The 22,898-nt window shown below is 50.2% G+C and overlaps 1 protein-coding gene across 1 annotated transcript in view; it reads left to right on the forward strand.

Annotated features, from left to right (window-relative positions):
* Window positions 1-22,898, forward strand: part of LOC140388180 (dynein axonemal heavy chain 3-like) — a 1,528,048-nt gene that overhangs the window by 1,205,363 nt on the left and 299,787 nt on the right. Inside the window, exon 64 of the mRNA XM_072471941.1 lies at window positions 19,104-19,296. Within this exon, the coding sequence (XP_072328042.1) occupies window positions 19,104-19,296 (193 nt within the window). The remainder of the gene's footprint in view (window positions 1-19,103; window positions 19,297-22,898) is intronic.

The following is a 22,898-nucleotide window of genomic DNA, read 5'->3' on the forward strand; positions in this document are numbered from 1 at the left end:
AGGAGGCCATTCGGCCCATCGAGTCTGCACCGGCTCTTGGAAAGAGCACCCTACCCAAGGTCAACACCTCCACCCTATCCCCATAACCCAGTAACCCCACCCAACACTAAGGGCAATTTTGATCACTAAGGGCAATTTATCATGGCCAATCCACCTAACCCGCACATCTTTGGACTGTGGGAGGAAACCGGAGCACCCGGAGGAAACCCACGCACACACGGGGAGGATGTGCAGACTCCGCACAGACAGTGACCCAAGCCGGAATCGAACCTGGGACCCTGGAGCTGTGAAGCAATTGTGCTATCCACAAGGCTACCGTGCTGCCATGGGTCGATTAGCATATTGATGGCCCATCTCCGGGAAACGAAGGAATGACACTCAGGTAACCGATACTATTGCAGACATCCCGGTGCCAGTTCCCCAACCGACAGTCTGCTTGCACCCCCCCCCTACACCACATGCCGGAACCCATACCACCCACCATGGACGGTTGTTCACAAAAGCCACCAGCTGCCCACCCCCATGTGCTGCCGGTGCCCGACTGCCTAACATTGTGCACGTTCTGTCTCCCCCTCTCCACAGGAGAGGGCGGTGGACAACCACAGGGAGAGAGAGAAGACTGGAGTTGGGCCTGCCAGACCTACGTCATGGAGCAGTGGGCACTGGATCTGGTCAGTGGGCCCGGGAAGAGGGCGTTCGCCGAGGCAGAGATCAGCATTGGGAAACCAAATGAGACCCTGCTGAGTTGCGGGGCCCCTATGGCACGCAGGGCACAATCCCCACACCACGCCAATATCTCCACACCACCCCTACCTCAGCACCCCACCACCTCCACACCACCGTATCTCCCCCACATCGCCCCACCTCACCCACACCACCCCTTCACCACCCCAACCCGTGATCCAACCATGCGGCATGTCTTGTGCCTTGCAGGATCTGGCGATGAGGCGGGCCCTTGTGGTGTCAAACGCCCCCGGTCACAACCCCAGGACACGTTGAGCGATGAGGTGGTACCGGACAGCAACGTAAGACCCCAAACACCAGCCCACAACACCCCAGAGCACCAGTTCAGGGATGACACCTTGGATGGTGTACTTGATCCTCTCCAGGTGAAGACATTCCGCCAGGTCTGCCAGCCAGTCTGCAGCTGGGGGTAGTCGCCAGCCGAGCAGGATTCTCTGGCATGCGATTAGGGAAACAAAAGCCAGGGCGACGGCCATCTTCCCCATATGAAGATCTGGCTGGTCCGATACCCCGAAGACTGCCACTCTCGGGCACGGCTCCACCCTCACCCCAACAACCCTGGACATCGCCTCGAAGAATGCTGTCCAGAACCTGAAAAGCCCGGGGCAAGCCCAGACCATGAAGGCGTGGTTGGCCGGGCCTCCCTGGCACTGTTCACATTTGTCCTCTGCCTCCAGGAAGAACCTGCTCATTCGGGTTCCAGTTAGGTGAGCTCTTATGTACCACTTTGAGCTGCATGAGGCTTAGCCTAGCGCAGGAGGAGGTGGAGTTTGCCCCACTCAGTGCTTTGCTTCAGAGTCCCCAACCCATTTCCGTCCCCAATTCGTCCTCCCATTTCACTGGCTTTGTCCAGTGGTAGTCTTGACTTGTCCAGCAACCATCCGTATATGTTCCCACAGTTCCCCCCTCCTTATTGTCTGTGTTGATTAGTTCCCGGAGGAAGATAACAAATATGAACGGTGCTAAGGAGGCCCAAAGAACCACGGCCACATAGTTCCTCTAGTGTCACTCAGGGCCCTGGGGTTTCTTGCCGTTTCCTTGCGCAGAAAGTGTTTGATTTGGAGGTGCCTGAGTTCCTGTCCTGTCGGCAGGTCCAAGCCCTCCATCAGGTCATCCAGGGTCACTGGCCGCTAACGTCCCCCGTCCTGACTCCATTTTATAAAGGTGGTGTCAAGCATGACCTGCAGGAATTTGTGGTTGCCGCAGATGGGGGCCATGGAGAACATCTTGGTTAGACTGAAATGCTATTTCATTTGATTCCACGTTTTCAGTGTTGCTACCACTACTGGGTTGGATGCGTACTTTGATGGGGGGATGGGAATGTTGCCGTGGCGATGGCTTGGAGGGTCGTTCCCTTGCAGGAAGACTCCTCCAGCCTCACCTATTCCATGTTTGGTTCTCGTGTCCATCCCCTCACCCTCTCGGCTGTGGCTGCCCAGTGGTAGTACTGCAGGTTCGGCAGGGCCAGACCGCCCATATTTTTTCTCCTTTGCAGTGTCGACTTAGGGATCCTTGGGTACTTGTCCCCCCCACAAATGCCATGATCATTTTGTCTACTTTGTGGAAATAGGCCTTGGGGATGAAGATCGGTATGGATCTAAACAGGAAGAGGAAGCTTGGCAGTACGTTCAATTTGATCGTCTGCCCCCTCCCTGCCAGGGACAGCGGGAGTGCATCCCATCTCAGTCCATGTGGCTCATAAGATTAGTGAGTTATAGATGTTGATTTTCATGAGGAAATTTGATTTTGTGGCTCTAACGGAGACCTTGCTCAAGGAAGAGCAGGACTGGGTGGTAACTATCCCTGGATGCAAGATGGAAATATAGGAAATGAAAGAAAGTGTTGAGGTCGGGAAACGCAAGATGGCCATTTAAGACTTCAGAAGCCTGAGCCTGTGAACTCTGCTCATGCCCATCATTTTGTAATCTCCAGGAGATGGGAGCAGACAGCGTTCAGTTTTGCTGAGTCCCAAGACAGACTGGCCGGAAGGCCCAGATCAGTTCACTGGGACATTGGCCCAATTCTCCCTGTGCCCTAACCTTCCCTCGTCACACCCTCATCTCTCATCCACTTCCCATATCCCCATCTTCCTTCATGTTTTCCATGTCACTCTCCATGCCTCTTATATCCACATGCCCCCTCATACCCCCCTGTCCATGTCCCCTTTAGACTCTATGCCCCCTCATACCCCCCTGTCCATGTCCCCTTATTATGTCCCATGGATCCCGAATTGCCACTCACCCAGTACCCACCATCCTTAGGAGCTCTGTAATATCAATGGCAATCCTGTAATAGATATTTGAAAAATACACCTTTAACAATCCAACAGAGCTAGGATAACCACATATGAACGCAAGGGGAAGCAAAGACAGATATTTTATGTTAAACAGAGTCACTCCATTTATAAATTTGGTTTGGGACTTCCGGTGGTGGCCACGGAGTGAGTGGTCGCACATTTGGTGGCTCCCACCCGATACAGAATTGTTTGGTCCTTTTTCACCCAATTTAGGGGGTGTTTGCTGGTGTGAGATGCACGAGTACTGAGAGATAGAAATGTTCCTCTGGTGAGGCCAGTTTATGGCTTATCAGGCAAGGATTATAACGAGTAAGAGACAGCAGTTTGGCCGAGAGGTTTTTCGAAATGCGACAGACGGAAGGATAGCAGAGGGCTCAGGGGTTGTTGCCCGCCCAGTGGTCTACTGAGCAATGGTGGACTTCTTGAATGCTAAGTTCCAGCAGCAGAGGTAAGAGGACCTGGCTACAGTGGTGGAGCCACTCAGGGCAGCTATTGAGAGAGCGGAGCAGAGATTGGAGGTGCAGAGTTCAGCGCTCCAGAAGATGGAGGAGTCGGTGGTGGACAATTAGGACTAGCTGGCCTCGTTTGGGACAGAGATGGTACTCATGGTGGAGGGTCAGAAGCGGCTGAGGGAGAAGGTGGAGGACCTGGAGAATAACTCCAGGAGGCAGAACCTCCAGATTGTGAGGCTTCCTGAAGGGATTGAGGCAGACCACAAAGTAGGTGGCAAATATGTTCAAGAGGTTGATGGGGGGGAGGGGTTCTTTGACCATCCCCCCCCCCCCCCCCCCCCCGAGGTGGATCGAGCGCACAGGGCATTGAGGAGGAGGCCAAAGACAGGTGAGCAGCCCAGTATGATGGTGACGCAGTTGCATCATTTTCTCAATAAGGAGAAGATTCTGAGGTGGTGAAGGAGTCGAGAAAGTGCACCTGATAAGGAAACTTGCTGCGGATCTGTCAGGACCTGGGTACGGAGTTAGTCAAGCAGCGGGTTGGGCTCAATCAGATCAAGGCAGCCCTCTGCAAGGAAGGAAGTTTGAGTGTTATATTCTGCTCATCTGTGGATCATGCACCAGAATCGAGAATTCCATTTTGATACACCAGAGGAGGCAAGTGAATTTATGAGAGACCATAGACTGGGAGGCAGGTGAGGACATTGAACTTTGGAGATGCCAGTGTGGTGAATATGGGTGTGTACGACAACGGATCGTTGTATTTACTGTGGTCGGGTGCAGAGCGGATAAGTGTGTTTTACTGTTCTTGGGGAATTGCGGGTCAACAGTTGCTGGGGGGGGAAAGGAGCAGCCTTGAGTGGGGGCCACTATGGTAGCTGATGGGCGAGCTAACAGGAGTGAAGTGGGGGGTCGCTTTGTGGAAGGGAGTGGTGGAGGGCTGGGTTTTCATTTTCTTTGTTTATAGGGGGAAGTGGAGTGAGGGAGGGGGATGCTAAGGCGGGTGGAGTTGGTGTGGCATAGTTGGTTAAGGGGAGATGGCGGCAGACATCTGGGATAGAGCCTGAGGGTGAGCGAGGTGTGGACCTGGGGGAGCCGGTTAAAGTAGGGCTGATCGACGGCAGGGGGCGGCGGGGAAGCAACCCGGTTAATTACGTGGAATGTTCGGGGTTTGAATGGCCTGGTTAAAAGGCAGGTTTTAGCACAGTTTCTGGACCTGGACACGCACCGGCTGATTATGGCCAGGTGGGGGGGGGGGTTAATACGGTGCTGGATCCTAGGTTGGACTGGTCGTGCCTTAGATCCCTGAAGGTTTTGGTCATGACAAAGGGGCTGTTTGGGTTTATGGAATGCACGGGGAGGCGGACCTGTGGCGGTTTGCGAGGCCACGGGTGAAGGAGTTTCCGTATTTTCCGCATGTGTACCGGGTGTACTCCCAGATTGATTTCTTTGTCTTTTTTTTTTAATTTTGAGTACCCCATTATTTTTTCCAATTAAGGGGCAATTTAGTGTGGCCAATCCACCTGAGTTGCACATGTTTGGGTTGTGGTGGTGAAACCCACGCAGACACGGGGAGAACGTGCAAACTCCACACGGACAGTGACCCATGGCCGGGATTCGAACCCGGGTCCTCAGCGCCGTAAGCAGCAATGCTAACCACTGTGACACCATGCTGCCCTTTGATTTCTTTGTCTTAGATAAGGCGCTGCTGGCGGGGTGGTTGGAGTATTCGATGATTGTGGTCTCTCACCAGGGATTCAGGGTGATTTAGCAGTTTGGATCAGAAATTGGCTAGCTGGAAGAAGACAAAGGGTGGTGGTTGATGGGAAATGTTCAGACTGGAGTCCAGTTACTAGTGGTGTACCACAAGGATCTGTTTTGGGGCCACTGCTGTTTGTCATTTTATAAATGACCTGGAGGAGGGCGTAGAAGGATGAGTGAGTAAATGTGCAGGTGACACTAAAGTCGGTGGAGTTGTGGACAGTGCGGAAGGATGTTACAAGTTACAGAGGGACATAGATAAGCTGCAGCGCTGGGCTGAGAGGTGGCAAATGGAGTTTAATGCAGAAAAGTGTGAGGTGATTTGTTTTGGAAGGAATAACAGGAAGACAGAGTACTGGGCTAATGGTAAGACTCTTGGCAGTGTGGATGAGCAGAGAGATCTCGGTGTCCATGTACATAGATCCCTGAAAGTTGCCACCCAGGTTGAAAGGGTTGTTAAGAAGGCGTACGGTGTGTTAGCTTTTATTGGTAGAGGGATTGCGTTTCGGAGCCATGAGGTTCTGTTGCAGACGTACAAAACTCTGGTGCGGCCGCATTTGGAGTATTGCATGCAATTCTGGTCGCCGCATTATAGGAAGGATGTGGAAGCATTGGAAAGGGTGCAGAGGAGATTTGCCAAAATGTTGCCTGGTATGGAGGGAAGATCTTATGAGGAAAGGCTGAGGGACTTGAGGCTGTTTTCGTTAGAGAGAAGAAGGTTAAGAGGTGACTTAATTGACGCATGCAAGATGATCAGAGGATTGGATAGGGTGGACAGTGAGAGCATTTTTCCTCGGATGGTGATGTCTTGCACGAGGGAACATAGCTTTAAGTTGAGGGGAGATAGATATAAGACAGATGTCAGAGGTAGGTTCTTTACTCAGAGAGTAGTAAGGGCGTGGAATGCCCTGCCTGCAACAGTAGTGGACTCGCCAACACTAAGGGCATTCAAATGGTCATTTGATAGACATGGACGATAAGGGAATAGTGTAGATGGGCTTTAGAGTGGTTTCACAGGTCGGCACAACATCGAGGACTGAAGGGCCTGTACTGCGCTGTAATGTTCTGTGTTCTATGTTCAATGCCGGCCTGAATATCCACATTGGAGGATGTTGTTGTGTAAACCCGCTGTACGAGGTTCAGCTGCTTGCAGGCCTGCGCGCCAAGTAGGGATGCCCTGTCTGGCTTGACAAAACGTAACCATGCATGGGTGCTCCGGTTGGAGACGAGTAGATGGCAGGATCCCAGTGCCGTGATGGTATTTCCGTTGTAGTCCAGGAGCCTGCAGGCTGCTGGAAGGACCTTGGGGGGCTTCTCGATGCCTTTGAAATCTGCCTGTGAGAGGAGGTTGGCAGAAGCACCTGTGTCCAGCTTGAACTGGATGGAGCAGTGGTTGACCTGCATCACCGCACGCCATTCGTTCGCAGAATCCACAGCGAGGCTGGATTGAATTTGTGATGAGTTGGATGTGGCATATTCACATTTGGTAATGATGCTCACACAGTAGGCGTAGTCCAGGCATTCTTCCTCTGGATTTGTTGTGCTGCCAGGATCAGAATCCTGTAATCGTTGTTGCACACCCTGAACACGCCGTCGTAGGAATTGGGAGCGCTGGCCCCTGACTGGCGGTGCAGATCTGCACAAGGCTGCATAGTGTCCAGGCTTCCTGCAGTTTAAACATCGCCTGCCTCTCGTAGGGCAGTGTTTCTTTAAGTGGGGGTTGCCGCAGTTCGAGCACGTCATAACGTCGGCGTCCTGACGCTCCTCGCATCATCACACCTGCGCAGTGTGTGTGTCGGCCGCTTCGTTATCCCGTTTGCATCGCGCATGCGTGGGGCCCCGGGAAAAGCGCGCAAAATGGCCACTTTCATCAATGCTGAGGCGCTGCAGCCGGGAGATGGCCTGCACACTCTCTGCCTCGTGGGAGGCAAGTTTCTCATTTTCAGCCGATTTGTAGCGGGCATAGTGATTATTGGCGTACTCATGCACTGTGCATGTTTCAGTCGTGACTGGCAGGGTCATATGCTTGATTTTCAGTAGCTGCTCTCTCAGAGGATCAGAGTGAACTCCAAAAACGATTTGGTCTCTGATCATGGAGTCAGCAATATCACCAAAGTTGCAGGACAGCGCTAGCAGGCGGAGGTTAGTTAAGAAGGAGTTGAAAGATTCATCTTTACCTTGTAGACGCTGTTTGAATATGTAACGCTCGAAGATTTCATTGGTGTCCACTTCACAGTGACTGTCAAACATATCCAGGATGGTCTGAAACTTTGTCTTGTCCTGGCCTTTGGTGAAGTGAAAAGAGTTGAAGAGTTTGATGGCTTGATCACCCGCTGTTGGGAGGAGAAGCGCGATCTTCCTTGCATCAGACGCACCCACAAGTTCTGAAGCTTTGATGTGCAGCAGAAACTTTTGCTTGAATGTCCGCCAGTTGGCACTGAGATTGCCGGAGGTCCTGAGCTGGTGAGGAGCCTGAATCTTCTCCATGGTGCCGGGATACATTCGGTGGTCGTCACGGAACGGACTGAGGTAAACCACCTAGATTAAGCAGTCTCCTGGTAGCATGTTGTGTTATGTACTCTGGGATAACACAGGCTGCAACTGGATGCAGCTTTAAACAAAAGATACTCCAGACCTTGAAGTTAGTTCAATCTGATTTATTGAACCAGTAGCACAGTTAGCACAGTTCTCTATGAGGTTGACTCGCTGCTAACCTAAGTGTGGTTACTCTGTCTGACTGAACCAGACTGACTCTTAGCCATGTGCTGGAGGTCTCGGCCTCCACCGCTCTCTGTGGCAATGAATTCCACAGACCCACCACTCTCTGGCTGAAGAAATTTCTCCTCATCTCTATTCTAAAGTGACTCCCTTTTATTCTAAGTCTGTGCCCCCGGGTCCTAGTCTCCCCTACTCAGGTTTGCACTGAGTGCTGAATTTGGTGCATTTGAGTGCGATAGTGAGAGTTCGGTGACCGAGGGAGTATAAGGCTTCATTTTTATCTAAAGTTTAGTCTTTCTTTTATTTAGTTAATTAACTTAAAAGTTGCTGTTTGGTTTAGAAGAAGGTGAATTTTCAATCAGCTTTAAACAGGCTTCTACTTGTAGGCACTTGCAGCTGGAGCTTGTTAATTAGTTAATTGGATTAGGCCAGTTTTCAGAGGCTAGATTCACAGTATAAAAGTGATCCCCTACAGTGCAGACTTTGTTTGCACTGAGTGCTGAATTTGGTGCATTTGAGTGCGATAGTGAGAGTTTGGTGACCGAGGGAGTGCTGAATTTGGTGCATTTGAGTGCGATAGTGAGAGTTTGGTGACCGAGGGAGTGCTGAATTTGGTGCATTTGAGTGCGATAGTGAGAGTTTGGTGACCGAGGGAGTTAGGTGAGGAGGGAGTAAGGTGCTCCTTTCATTTTGTTTCCGACATTTCCGCAAAGAGTGCGAAGAGAGCCAGGAGTTTACAGGAAGTGTAGCTGATTGGGAGCAGAGTCGGAGGGCGGAGATCTAGTTAGTCCACACAGCAGCTATATTCTGTAAGGTAAGAGGGGATGGAGGCTAGGCCAGTTACATGCTCCTCCTGTAGGATGTGGGTGGTGAGGGATACCACCGGTGTCCCCACTGACTATACCTGCGGGAAGTGCACCCAACTTCAGCTCCTCAAAGACCGTGTTAGGGAACTGGAGCTGAAGCTGGACGAACTTCGGATCATCCGGGAGGCAGAGGGGGTGATTGAGAAGAGTTACAAGGAGGTAACCACACCCAAGGTACAGGACAAGAATAGCTGGGTTACGGTCAGGGGGAAAAAACAAACAGGCAGAAAGTGCAGGGATCCCTCGTGGCCGTTCCCCTTCAAAACAAGTGTACCGTTTTGGATGCTGTTGGGGGGGGGATGACCTACCGGGGGAAGGCCCTAGCGGCCAGGTCTCTGACACTGAGTCTGGCTCTGGGGCTCAGAAGGGAAGGGGGGAGAATAGAAAAGCAATAGTTGTAGGAGATTCAATGGTTAGGGGAATAGATAGGAGATTCTGTGGTCGTGAGCGAGACTCCCGGAAGGTATGTTGCCTCCCGGGTGCCAGGGCCAGGGTTGTCTCGGATCGTGTCTTCAGGATCCTTAAGGGGGAGGGGGAGCAGCCAGAAGTCGTGGTGCACATTGGTACCAACGACATAGTTTGGAAAAGGGGTGTGGAGGTAATAAACAAGTTTAGGGAGTTAAGCTGGAAGTTAAAAGCCAGGACAGACAGAGTTGTCATCTCTGGTTTGTTGTCGGTGCCACGTGATAGCGAGGCTAGGAATAGGGAGAGAGTGCAGTTGAACACGTGGCTGCAGGAATGGTGTAGGAGGGAGGGCTTCAGGTATTTGGATAATTGGAGCGCATTCTGGGGAAGGTGGGACCTGTACAAGCAGGACGGGTTGCATCTGAACCAGAGGGGCACCAATATCCTGGGAGGGAGGTTTTCTAGTACTCTTCAGGAGGGTTTAAACTAATTTGGCAGGGGAATGGGAACCGGATTTGTAATCCAGCAACTAAGGTAGCCGATATTCAGGACGCCAAAGCGTGTAATGAGGCAGTGGGGAAGGGAACACTGACAAAGGAGAGTACTTGCAGGCACGGAGATGGGTTGAAGTGTGTATACTTCAACGCAAGAAGCATCAGGAATAAGGTGGGTGAACTTAAGGCATGGATCGGTACTTGGGACTACGATGTGGTGGCCATCACGGAAACTTGGATAGAAGAGGGGCAGAAATGGTTGTTGGAGGTCCCTGGTTATAGATGTTTCAATAAGATTAGGGAGGGTGGTAAAAGAGGTGGGGGGTGGCATTATTAATTAGAGATAGTATAACAGCTGCAGAAAGGCAGTTCGAGGAGTATCACCCTATTGAGGTAGTATGGGTTGAAGTCAGAAATAGGAAAGGAGCAGTCACCTTGTTAGGAGTTTTCTATAGGCCCCCCAATAGTAGCAGAGATGTGGAGGAACAGATTGGGAAACAGATTTTGGAAAGGTGCAGAAGTCATAGGGTAGTAGTCATGGGCGACTTTAACTTCCCAAATATTGAGTGGAAAATCTTTAGATCAAATAGTTTGGATGGGGTGGTGTTTGTGCAGTGGGTCCAGGAAGCTTTTCTAACACAGTATGTAGATTGTCCGACCAGAGGAGATTGTCCCCAACAGAGGAGGGGCAATATTGGATTTAGTACTGGGTAATGAGCCAGGGCAAGTGATAGATTTGTTGGTGGGGGAGCATTTTGGAGATAGTGACCACAATTCTGTGACTTTCACTTTAGTAATGGAGAGGGATAGGTACGTGCAACAGGGCAAGGTTTACAATTGGGGGAAGGGTAAATACGATGTTGTCAGACAAGAATTGAAGTGCATAAGTTGGGAACATAGGCTGGCAGGGAAGGACACAAGTGAAATGTGGAACTTGTTCAAGGAACAGGTGCTACGTGTCCTTGATATGTATGTCCCTGTCAGGCAGGGAAGAGATGGTCGAGTGAGGGAACCATGGTTGACAAGAGAGGTTGAATGTCTTGTTAAGAGGAAAAAGGTGACTTATGTAAGGCTGAGGAAACAAGGTTCAGACAGGGCATTGGAGGGATACAAGATAGCCAGGAGGGAACTGAAGAAAGGGATTAGGAGAGCTAAGAGAGGGCATGAACAATCTTTGGCGGGTAGGATCAAGGAAAACCCCAAGGCCTTTTACACATATGTGAGAAATATGAGAATGACTAGAGCGAGGGTAGGTCCGATCAAGGACAGTAGCGGGAGATTGTGTATTGAGTCTGAAGAGATAGGAGAGGTCTTGAACGAGTACTTTTCTTCTGTATTTACAAATGAGAGGGGCGATATTGTTGGAGAGGACAGTGTGAAACAGATTGGTAAGCTTGAGGAAATACTTGTTAGGAAGGAAGATGTGTTGGGCATTTTGAAAAACTTGAGGGTAGACAAGTCCCCCGGGCCTGACGGGATATATCCAAGGATTCTATGGGAAGCAAGAGATGAAATTGCAGAGCCGTTGGCAATGATCTTTTCGTCCTCACTGTCAACAGGGGTGGTACCAGGGGATTGGAGAGTGGCGAATGTCGTGCCCCTATTCAAAAAAGGGACTAGGGATAACCCTGGGAATTACAGGCCAGTTAGTCTTACTTCGGTGGTAGGCAAAGTAATGGAAAGGGTACTGAAGGATAGGATTTCTGAGCATCTGGAAAGATACTGCTTGATTAGGGATAGTCAGCACGGATTTGTGAGGGGTAGGTCTTGCCTTACAAATCTTATTGAATTCTTTGAAGAGGTGACCAAGCATGTGGATGAAGGTAAAGCAGTGGATGTAGTGTACATGGATTTTAGTAAGGCATTTGATAAAGTTCCCCATGGTAGGCTTATGCAGAAAGTAAGGAGGCATGGGATAGTGGGAAATTTGGCCAGTTGGATAACGAACTGGCTAACCGATAGAAGTCAGAGAGTGGTGGTGGATGGCAAATATTCAGCCTGGATCCAAGTTACCAGTGGCGTACCGCAGGGATCAGTTCTGGGTCCTCTGCTGTTTGTGATTTTCATTAATGACTTGGATGAGGGAGTTGAAGGGTGGGTCAGTAAATTTGCAGACGATACGAAGATTGGTGGAGTTGTGGATAGTAAGGAGGGCTGTTGTCGGCTGCAAAGAGACATAGATAGGATGCAGAGCTGGGCTGAGAAGTGGCAGATGGAGTTTAACCCTGAAAAGTGTGAGGTTGTCCATTTTGGAAGAACAAATATATATGCGGAATACAGGGTTAACGGTAGAGTTCTTGGCAATGTGGAGGAGCAGAGAGATCTTGGGGTCTATGTTCATACATCTTTGAAAGTTGCCACTCAAGTGGATAGAGCTGTGAAGAAGGCCTATGGTGTGCTCGCGTTCATTAACAGAGGGATTGAATTTAAGAGCCGTGAGGTGATGATGTAGCTGTACAAAACTTTGGTAAGGCCACATTTGGAGTACTGTGTACAGTTCTGGTCGCCTCATTTTAGGAAGGATGTGGAAGCTTTGGAAAAGGTGCAAAGAAGATTTACCAGGATGTTGCCTGGAATGGAGAGTAGGTCTTACGAGGAAAGGTTGAGGGTGCTAGGCCTTTTCTCATTAGAACGGAGAAGGATGAGGGGCGACTTGATAGAGGTTTATAAGATGATCAGGGGAATAGATAGAGTAGACAGTCAGAGACTTTTTCCCCGGGTGGAACAAACCATTACAAGGGAACATAAATTTAAGGTGAAAGGTGGAAGATATAGGAGGGATATCAGAGGTAGGTTCTTTACCCAGAGAGTAGTGGGGGCATGGAATGCACTGCCTGTGGAAGTAGTTGAGTCGGAAACATTAGGGACCTTCAAGCAGCTATTGGATAGGTACATGGATTACGGTAAAATGATATAGTGTAGATTTATTTGTTCTCAAGGGCAGCACGGTAGCATTGTGGATAGCACAATTGCTTCACAGCTCCAGGGTCCCAGGTTCGATTCCGGCTTGGGTCACTGTCTGTGCGGAGTCTGCACGTCCTCCCCGTGTCTGCGTGGGTTTCCTCCGGGTGCTCCGGTTTCCTCCCACATTCCAAAGATGTGCGGGTTAGGTGAATTGGCCATTGATAAATTGCCCTTAATGTCCAAATTGCCCTTGGTGTTGGGTGGAGGTGTTGAGTTTGGGTAGGGTGCTCTTTCCAAGAGCCGGTGCAGACTCAAAGGGCCGAATGGCCTCCTTCTGCACTGTAAATTCAATGATAATCTATGATTAATCTAGGACAAAGGTTCGGCACAACATCGTGGGCCGAAGGGCCTGTTCTGTGCTGTATTTTCTATGTACTATGTACTCTGTACTATGTAATGGAAACAACTTCCCTACGTCCACCCTATCTAAGCCATTCATTATCTTGTAAGTTTCTATTAGATCTCCCCTCAACCTCCTAAACTCCAATGAATATAATCCCAGGATCCTCAGACGTCCATCATATGTTAGGCCTACCATTCCTGGGATCATCCGTGTGAATCTCCGCTGGAACCGCTCCAGTGCCAGTATGTCCTTCCTGAGGTGTGGGGCCCAAAATTGCTCACAGTATTCTAAATGGGGCCTAACTAATGCTTTATATAGCTTCAGAAGTACATCCCTGCTTTTATATTCCAAGCCTCTTGAGATAAATGACAACATTGCATTTGCTTTCTTAATTACGGACTCAACCTGCAAGTTTACCTTTAGAGAATCCTGGACTAGGACTCCCAAGTCCCTTTGCACTTCAGCATTATGAATTTTGTCACCGTTTAGAAAATAGTCCATGCCTCTATTTTTTTTTCCAAAGTGCAAGACCTTGCACTTGCCCACGTTGAATTTCATCAGCCATTTCTTGGACCACTCTCCTAAACTGTCTAAATCTTTCTGCAGCCTCCCCACCTCCTCCATACTACCTGCCCCTCCACCTATCTTTGTATCATCGGCAAACTTAGCCAGAATGCCCCCAGTCCCGTTATCTAGATCGTTAATATATAAAGAGAACAGCTGTGGCCCCAACACTGAACCCTGCGGGACACCACTCGTCACCGGTTGCCATTCCGAAAAATAACCTTTTATCCCAACTCTCTGCCTTCTGCCTGACAGCCAATCGTCAATCCATGAATACCTTGCCTTGAATACCGTGGGCACCTTATCAAAGGCCTTTTGGAAGTCAAGATCGATAACATCCATTGGCTCTCCTTGGTCTAACCTATTTGTTATTTCTTCAAAGAACTCTAACAGGTTTGTCAGGCACGACCTCCCCTTACTAAATCCATGCTGGCTTGTCCTAATCCGACCCTGCACTTCCAAGAATTTAGAAATCTCATCCTTAACGATGGATTCTAGAATCTTGCCAACAACCGAGGTTAGGCTAATTGGCCTATAATTTTCCATCTTTTTCCTTGTTCCCTTCTTGAACAGATGGGTTACAACAGCGATTTTCCAATCCTCTGGGAATTTCCCTGACTCCAGTGACTTTTGAAAGATCATAACTAACGCCTCCACTATTTCTTCAGCTATCTCCTTTAGAACTCTAGGATGTAGCCCATCTGGGCCCGGAGATTTATCAATTTTTAGACCTCTTAGTTTCTCTAGCACTTTCTCCTTTGTGATGGCTACCATATTCAACTCTGCCCCCTGACTCTCCTGAATTGTTGGGATATTACACATGTTTTCTTCTGTGAAGACTGACGCAAAGTACTTATTTAGTTCCTCAGCTATTTCCTTGTCTCCCATCACTAGATTACCAGCATCATTTTGGAGCGGCCCAATGTCTACTTTTGCCTCCCGTTTGTTTTTAATGTATTTAAAGAAACTTTTACTATCATTCCTAATGTTACTGGCTAGCCTACCTTCATTTTTGATCCTCTCTTTCCTTATTTCTCTCTTTGTTATCCTCTGTTTGTTTTTGTAGCCTTCCCAATCTTCTGACTTCCCACTACTCTTTGCCACATTATAGGCTTTCTCTTTTGCTTTGATGCATTCCCTAACTTCCTTTGTCAGCCATGGCTGCCTAATCCCCCCTCTGATAACCTTTCTTTTCTTTGGAATGAACCTCTGTACTGTGTCCTCAATTACTCCCAGAAACTCCTGCCATTGCTGTTCTACTGTCTTTCCCACTAGACTCTGCTCCCAGTCGATTTTCGTCAGTTCCTCCCTCATGCCCCTGTAGTTACCTTTATTTAACTATAACACCTTTACATCTGATTCTACCTTCTTTCTTTCAAATTGCAGATTGAATTCTACCATATTATGATCACTGCCTCCTAAGTGTTCCCTTACTTTAAGATCTTTAATCAAGTCTGGCTCATTACATAACACTAAGTCCAGAATGGCCTGTTCCCTCGTGGGCTCCATCACAAGCTGTTCCAAAAAGCCCTCCTGTAAACATTCAATGAATTCCCTTTCCTTGGGTCCACTGGCAGCATTATTTACCCAGTCCACCTGCATATTGAAGTCCCCCATGATCACTTTGACCTTGCCTTTCTGACATGCACTTTCTATTTTGTGGTGCATTTTGTGCCCCTGGTCCTGACCACTGTTAGGAGGCCTGTACATAACTCCCATTATGTTTTTTTTGCCTTTGTGGTTCCTCAACAGTACCCACACAGACTCCACATCATCTGACCCTATGTCGTTTAGTGCTATTGATTTAATTTCATTCCTAATTAACAAGGCAACCCCGCCCCCTCTGCCCACCTCTCTGTCTTTTCGATAGGTTGTGAATCCCTGGATGTTTACATGCCAGTCCTGAACCCCCTGCAACCACGTCTCTGTGATGCCTACCACATCATACCTGCCAGTCACAATCTGGGCCACAAGCTCATCTACCTTGTTCCGTACACTGCGCGCATTTAAATATAGCACCTTTAATTCTCTATTGACCGTCCCTTTTTGTTTTCTTAGTGTGGTGGACCTTGGTTTACTGAGCCTTTCCATACACTGTGTCATATTTTGTGAGATGGGGACTATCATAACTTCTCCTGAGTTCTGTCTTTTCGTGCTTTTTTGTATTCCTAAGCAGCTACGCTTCCCACAGATTACTTCACCTCTTTGTTCCCTGACTTTCCCTTCCCCCCCAATCTCTAGTTTAAAGTCCTATTGACCACCCTATTTACTCTTTTCGCCAGAACACTGGTCCCAGCTCGGTTCAGGTGGAGACCATCCCAACGGTATAGGTCCCCCCTGTCCCAAAACTGATGCCAGTGTCCCATGAAAAGGAACCCCTCTTTCCCACACCACTCTTTCAGCCACGTGTTAACTTCCCTTATTCTTGCCTCCCGATGCCAATTTGCACGTGGCTCGGGCAGTAATCCGGAGATTATGACCCTTGAGGACCTGTTTTTTAATTTGAATCCTAGTTCTTTATAATCCCTAAACAGGTCCTCTTTTCTAGACTTGCTTATGTTGTTGGTACCGACATGGACCACAACAACTGGATCCACCCCCTCCCTCTCCAGTATCCTTTCAAGCCGGTCAGAGATGTCCCGCACCCTAGCACCAGGCAGGCAACATACCATGCGGGACTCTTTATCCTGCTCACAAAGGATACTATCTATCCCCCTGATAATCCCCCTACAACTACAACTTGCCTATTTACTCCCTCCCCTTGAATGGCCTGCTGAACCATGGTGCCTTGGTCAGCTGACTCATCCTTCCTGCAGCCCTGTTCGCCATCCACACAGGGAGCAAGTGCCTCATACCTGTTGGACAGGGTCAAGGGCTGAGGCTCCTGAGTTCCTGACTGCTGGTTCCCTTTACCTGCCTGACTTGCAGTCACACCCTGCTGTCCCTGGCCACTGGCAGGATTTAAACTACTTACTCTGACAGGTGTGACTGCCTCCTGAAACACAGTGTCCAGGTAAGTCTCCCCCTCCCGGATGTGCCTCAGTGTTTGAAGCTCAGACTCCAGCTCATCACCTCTGAGCCGGAGCTCTTCGAGCAGCCAACACTTACTGCAGATGTGGTCGCTGCAGCTCGCAATGGGATCTGCCAGCTCCCACATCAAGCAGCTCAAGCACATCACCTGACCAGCCATCTCTAATTAATTAATTAGTTCAATTTAAGTTTACGAGTTTAGCTGTGTTTTTTTTTAAATTTGGGGCAGATTTGCTATCAACCAATCAGACCACCGCTCCCCTCTGACGTCACTTTTGAAAAAAAACTGGAAAACAGGAAGTTACCGTTAGGTTTTTATACTCACAGAGACTGCTCCTCCTCCGAAGGGCTCCCGAAATTAGGCCCGAAGAAAGAGAGAGAGATTTTATTCGTTGATGAGACATAGGCATTGCTGGCAAGTCCACCTTTGGCACTCCCCCAAAAGTCATTACCACCACTCTGCACCGAATTACCTCACTGCACCAAATTACCAAGTTTCAAATTCTCACTCTGTCTGTGTCTCACTCACTCAGGCTGTGTCTCTGACCTGCGCAACGCTTACTGAGTGCGCTTTCTGTCTGTATTTTATATTCGTTCCGTTCTCGCCGGTCAGGTACTCCTTGAGCCCGGTGGTGGTATCAGCACTTGAGGTCTGGAACCTGGCAGCACTTTGGAATGGAAGGTATGTTACTGTGTACGTCATAGAATCATAGAATTTACAGTGCAGAAAGAGGCCATTCAGCAAATCGAGTCTGCACCGGCACTTGGGACGAGCACCCCCCTGACACCCCACACCGCCACCCTACCCCCTTTATCCCCGTAACCCAGTAACCCCACCTAATCTTTTTGAACACTAAGGACAATTTAGAATGGCCAATCCACCTAACGTGCACACCTTTGGACTTTGGGAGGAAACCGGAGCACCCGGAGGAAACCCATGCACGCACGGGGAGAAGGTGCAGACTCCGCAGACACAGGCAGTGACCCAAGCCGGGAATTGAACCTGGGACCCTGGAGCTGTGAAGCAACTGTGCTAACCATGCTGCCCATTTGCAATAATCATATTGCAAAGTGATTACTATTGATTTGCAATAATCATAGGTTGCTCCAGCGGGGTTGCATGCGAGGTTCTGGAGGTGGCTGCAGGTGGGGATAGAATATTTTAGGGTCTTCTTTGTTGGAGAAAAGTTTCCAGGCCTGGAGGGTGTGTACATGTTGCCAAAGGGGAATGGGTTCAGATATCTGCAGGTTAGGGACTTCATGAGGAAGGCGGTGCCATTGTTTCCGATGCAACCGCCCCTGGTGCTGCAGGATAAACTCCTGTCCGAGGATGAAATAGGAGAGGGCTGGGTTGTGGATATATATGGGGAGCTGTTGAAGAGAGAGAGAGTGCTCCCGTGGACGAGGATAGTCATTCGTGGGAGGAGGAGCTGGGTAGGGCATTGGGGGCTGGAGTATGGATTGAAGTTAATGCGTCCTCGTGTGAAAGACGAAGCCCATCCAGTTTAAAGTGGTGCACAGGGCCCACATGACGGTGTCCAGGATGAGTCGGTTCTTTACAGGGCTGGAGAATAGGTGTGGATGGTATGCGGGGGTATATATGTCCATATGTTTTAACGTGTCCAAGATTGAGGGGGTTTAGGGTGGGATTTGCGGACGTAATGCCAACGATTTTGGGAGTAGCGGCAGCCCTGACTCCGGATGTGGCGATATTTGGTGTGTCGGAGGACCTGGGAGTGCAGGTGGGGAGAGAGGCGGCGATTTTGGCCTTTGCAATTTCCCTTCTTCCTTCTCCTCGTCTCAAACAATATAGCTGTTCCTCAAGATGGCGAGGTTATACAGCATGCAAGAAACCACCACCAGTCTTGACACTATTTTTGCTGAGTACTGTAGGGCTCCTCCAGAGTGCTCCACCCAGTCGGTGCTGTTTCTGCTCTATCCCATTTCCTGTGGCATCATGACTCTCGTTGTTTTATTTTATTCGTTGATGAGACATAGGCATTGATGGCAAGTCCACCTTTGGCACTCCCCCAAAAGTCATTACCACTTGAACCCGAGCCCCTGGTCTCCTGTACTTGTGCCCCGCCCCTAATATGAAGATCCCTGACGTCAGATTTACCTGGAGTCCTGGGATTATCTGTAATCCCAGCAGTTGCCACTGTTTCCAATGGCACTGCTGGACTACAAAACTGTTGACCATGTGATTGGTCAGCAATTCTCTAAGGCAGGAGCTCCTCCTGAGAAAGGGGCAAGGATTCTTGCTTTAAAGAAACTAACCCCGCTTCCCGGCGCTGGAATCAGATGGGCAGTCAACGGAATTGTGAGTAGACACTCCCCCGGCTGGTTGGCCATGAATGAGGCAAGGACCACGGTGCACAATATAATCCAGAGGGTGACCATATCTATAACAAAGTCATGAAGTAATTCTGATTCCCAATTGTAATTTTGATACTTTGTCCGATTCAGGAAACATCTAAAAGAAACAGAAGATCAGATCTTGGAGGTATTGTCCATGTCACAGGGGAATATTCTGGAAGATGAAAGGGCCATTGACATCCTTTCCACCAGCAAACAGCTATCACAGGAAATCCTCGAAAAACAGCAAATTACCACCAGGACTGAGAGGCAGATTGACGACACCAGGGACGGCTACAGGCCTGTGAGTCCATTGGTCATTTGGAATTCTAGAATATTCCATGCATTTCTGTTTTAGAAGAATGGTTTTCCCAGCGACTGATGCCAGGGGTGAGATTCTCCGACCACCCGCCGGGTCGGAGAATCGCCAGGGGCTGGCGTGAATCCCGCCCCCGCCGGTTGCCGAAGTCTCCGGCACCGGAGATTCGCCGGGGGCGGGAATCGCGCCGCGCCGGTTGGCGGGCCCCCCGCTCGATTCTCCGGCCCAGATGGGCCGAAGTCCCGCCGCTTAAATGCCTGTCCCACCTACCTTACTGGCGGGACAAGGCGGCGCGGGCAGGCTCCGGGGTCCTGTGGGGGGGGCGCGGGGCGATCTGGCCCCGGGGGGTGCCCCCACGGTGGCCTGGCCCGCGATGGGGGCCCACCGATCCGCGGGCGGGCCTGTGCCGTGGGGGCACTCTTTCCCTTCCGCCTCCACCACGGTCTCCACCATGGCGGAGGCAGAAGAGACTCCCTCCACTGCGCATGCGTGGGAAGCTGTCAGCGGCCGCTGACGCTACCGCGCATGCGCCGCCCGGAGATGTCATTTCCGCGCCAGCTGGCGGGGCACCAAAGGCCTTTTCCGCCAGCTGGCGGGGCGGAAATTGTCCGGCGCCGACCTAGCCCCTTAAGGTTGGGGCTCGGCCCCCAAAGATGCGGAGCATTCCGCACCTTTGGGGCGGCACGATGCCCGCCTGATTTGCGCCGTTTTGGGCGCCAGTCGGCGGACATCGCGCCGTTTCTGGTGAATTTCGCCCCAGGTTGCTTTGTGTTTAGTCAGACGGTTGATGGAAATATCCAGAGGTAAATTTCAAAAATAAATGTAAATGCTTCTTAAGGGTTTGGTGATGCAAAATGAATCTGGTTATTAGTAAAACAATCTTTGGTCCAATTACAATATGATCATGTTACATAATACCATTGCTAGTTATAGAATTTGGGAGGGTTTATAATCCAGAACAAGGCCAGCAGCACGGGTTCAATTCCCGTACTGCCTGAGAGAATTCAGATTTCTCCCTCTGTCTACCCGAACAGGCGCCGGAATGTGGCGACTAGGGGCTTTTCACAGTAACTTCATTGAAGCCTATTTGTGACAATAAGCTATTATTAATTATTATTAAGTGTAGAGTGAACTCAGTGAGGATAATTGTCCATCCGGTGGACACAAGTGAGAATTGCACCGACCTGAGGGGAATTATCTCTGCACGTCCAGGTCAATGGAAGTGAAGGTGCTTCCTGAAGAAATCTTACAGTCTGAGAGCCCTAATTGGAGGTAGGTACTAAAGATGCCAAACCCACCGATGGTTTGCAACACCTCGTGCTCGGAGAAGAACATCACCTACAAAGACCACAATCTCAGCTGTAAAGATACTCACCTCTCATTTCCCAGCTTAATCCCTGTTATTTTGATCCTGTCCTACCCCTCACTGTGTGTCTGTCTTGTGTGTGTCTGGGGAAGGGTTGGCGGGGTTAGGGGAATAGTTTAGCAGATCCTTGTTCTATTTTTGCCATTACATACTTATTTCTTCTCATGTTAAAAATAAACAGTTTTTAAAAATATTTTACTTACAAATTTTGTGCCTGTAAACACATTGGAGCAGTCAAATCTCAAAGGTCTCAGGAAAATTCACAAATTATTGGTTAATTCACTCATGTTAGGACTACTGGGTCTGTGGGGCTAGGATTGACAGCACACAGGTGTCATAACAATATGATGAGGATTTCTAGCACCCCAACATGATCAAAAAGCGAGTTCCGGATCCCACCGCCCTCACCCCCGCCTCTGCCCCCACACTGACGACTCCTCATCAACTCCCCTCTCATCCTTCTACTAATAACTTTAAATCAGTGGCCCATGGTTATTGACACCTCTGCTAAGGAGAATAGTTCCTCCCTATCCACTCTGTCTTGGTCCCTCATTATTTTATACACCTCAGTTACATCTCTCTTCCTAGTTCAAAACTAAACACCAGCTATCCTTATTGCAAAACTTCCCCAGCCCAAGAAAGCGCCTTGGCATGCAGGGGGTCGTTATTTTGGAGTTCCACTCATTTCCTCTATTGGGGACAGATTTATTCTGAAACCTCTCGATCTCCACAATGACGTGTCTCCCACTGTTCTGATGAAAATTTTCCTTCAAGTAGTTGTTTCAAGTCCACTTTTGTCAAATTACATCTCAGCATTGAAAAATTGGCCTTTTCCCAACTGTGAGCTCATACCCCTGGTTTATTTATCGCATTTCCCATATCTATCTAAATCCAAATTAACTATCATCACTTTCACTTCTTTGCCCAAAGCTAAATCCTCACTCTGCCCCACACTGACCACATATCACTCCCCACCCCCCCACACACTGACCACATATCACTCCCCCCCCACACACTGACCACGCATCACTCCCCCACCTCCACACTGACCACACCTCACGGCCCCCCCACACTGACCACACCTCACTCCCCCCTCACACTGACCACACCTCATTCCCCCCCACACTGACCACACCTCACTCCCCCCACACTGACCACACCTCACTACCCCCACACTGACCACACCTCACTCCCCCCTCACACTGACCACACCTCACTCCCCCTCACACTGACCACACATCACCCCCCACACTGACCACACCTCACTCCCCCCCACACTGACCACACCTCACTCCCCCCACACTGACCACACCTCACTCCCCCTCACACTGACCACACCTCAAGCTCCCCACACTGACGAGACCTCACTCCCCCCACGCACTGACCACTCCTCACTCCCACCCCCACTGACCACACCTCACTCCCCCCACACTGACCACACCTCACTCCCCACCCTCATTGACCACTCCTCACTCCCCCCCACACTGACCACACATCACTCCCCCCACACTGACCACACCTCACTCCCCCTCACACTGACCACACCTCACGCCCCCCCCACACTGACGAGACCTCACTCCCCCCACGCACTGACCACTCCTCACTCCCACCCCCACTGACCACACCTCACTCCCCCCACACTGACCACACCTCACTCCCCACCCTCATTGACCACTCCTCACTCCCCCCCACACTGACCACACATCACTCCCCCCACACTGACCACTCCTCACTCCCACTCCACACTGACCACTCGTCACTCACCCCCACACTGACCAGACCTCACTCCCCCCACCCCCACCACTGACCACACCTCACTCCCCCCCACACTGACCACACCTCACTCCCCCCTCACACTGACCACACCTCACTCCCCCCTCACACTGACCACTCCTCACTCCCACCACCCCCACACTGACCACTCCTCACTCCCCCCCACACTGATCACACCTCACTCCCCCCCCCACTGAGCACACCTCACTCCCCCCACACACTGACCACACCTCACTCCCCCCACACACTGACCACACCTCACTCCCCCCACGCACTGAACACACCTCACTCCCCCCTCACACTGACCACACCTCACTCCCCCTCACACTGACCACACCTCACTCCCCCCCCACACTGACCACACCTCACTCCCCCCCACACTGACCACACCTCACTCCCCCTCACACTGACCACACCTCACTCCCCCCACACTGACCGCACCTCAATC

This window comes from Scyliorhinus torazame, chromosome 13 (genome assembly GCF_047496885.1).
Source record: "Scyliorhinus torazame isolate Kashiwa2021f chromosome 13, sScyTor2.1, whole genome shotgun sequence".
Classification (NCBI taxonomy): domain Eukaryota; kingdom Metazoa; phylum Chordata; class Chondrichthyes; order Carcharhiniformes; family Scyliorhinidae; genus Scyliorhinus; species Scyliorhinus torazame.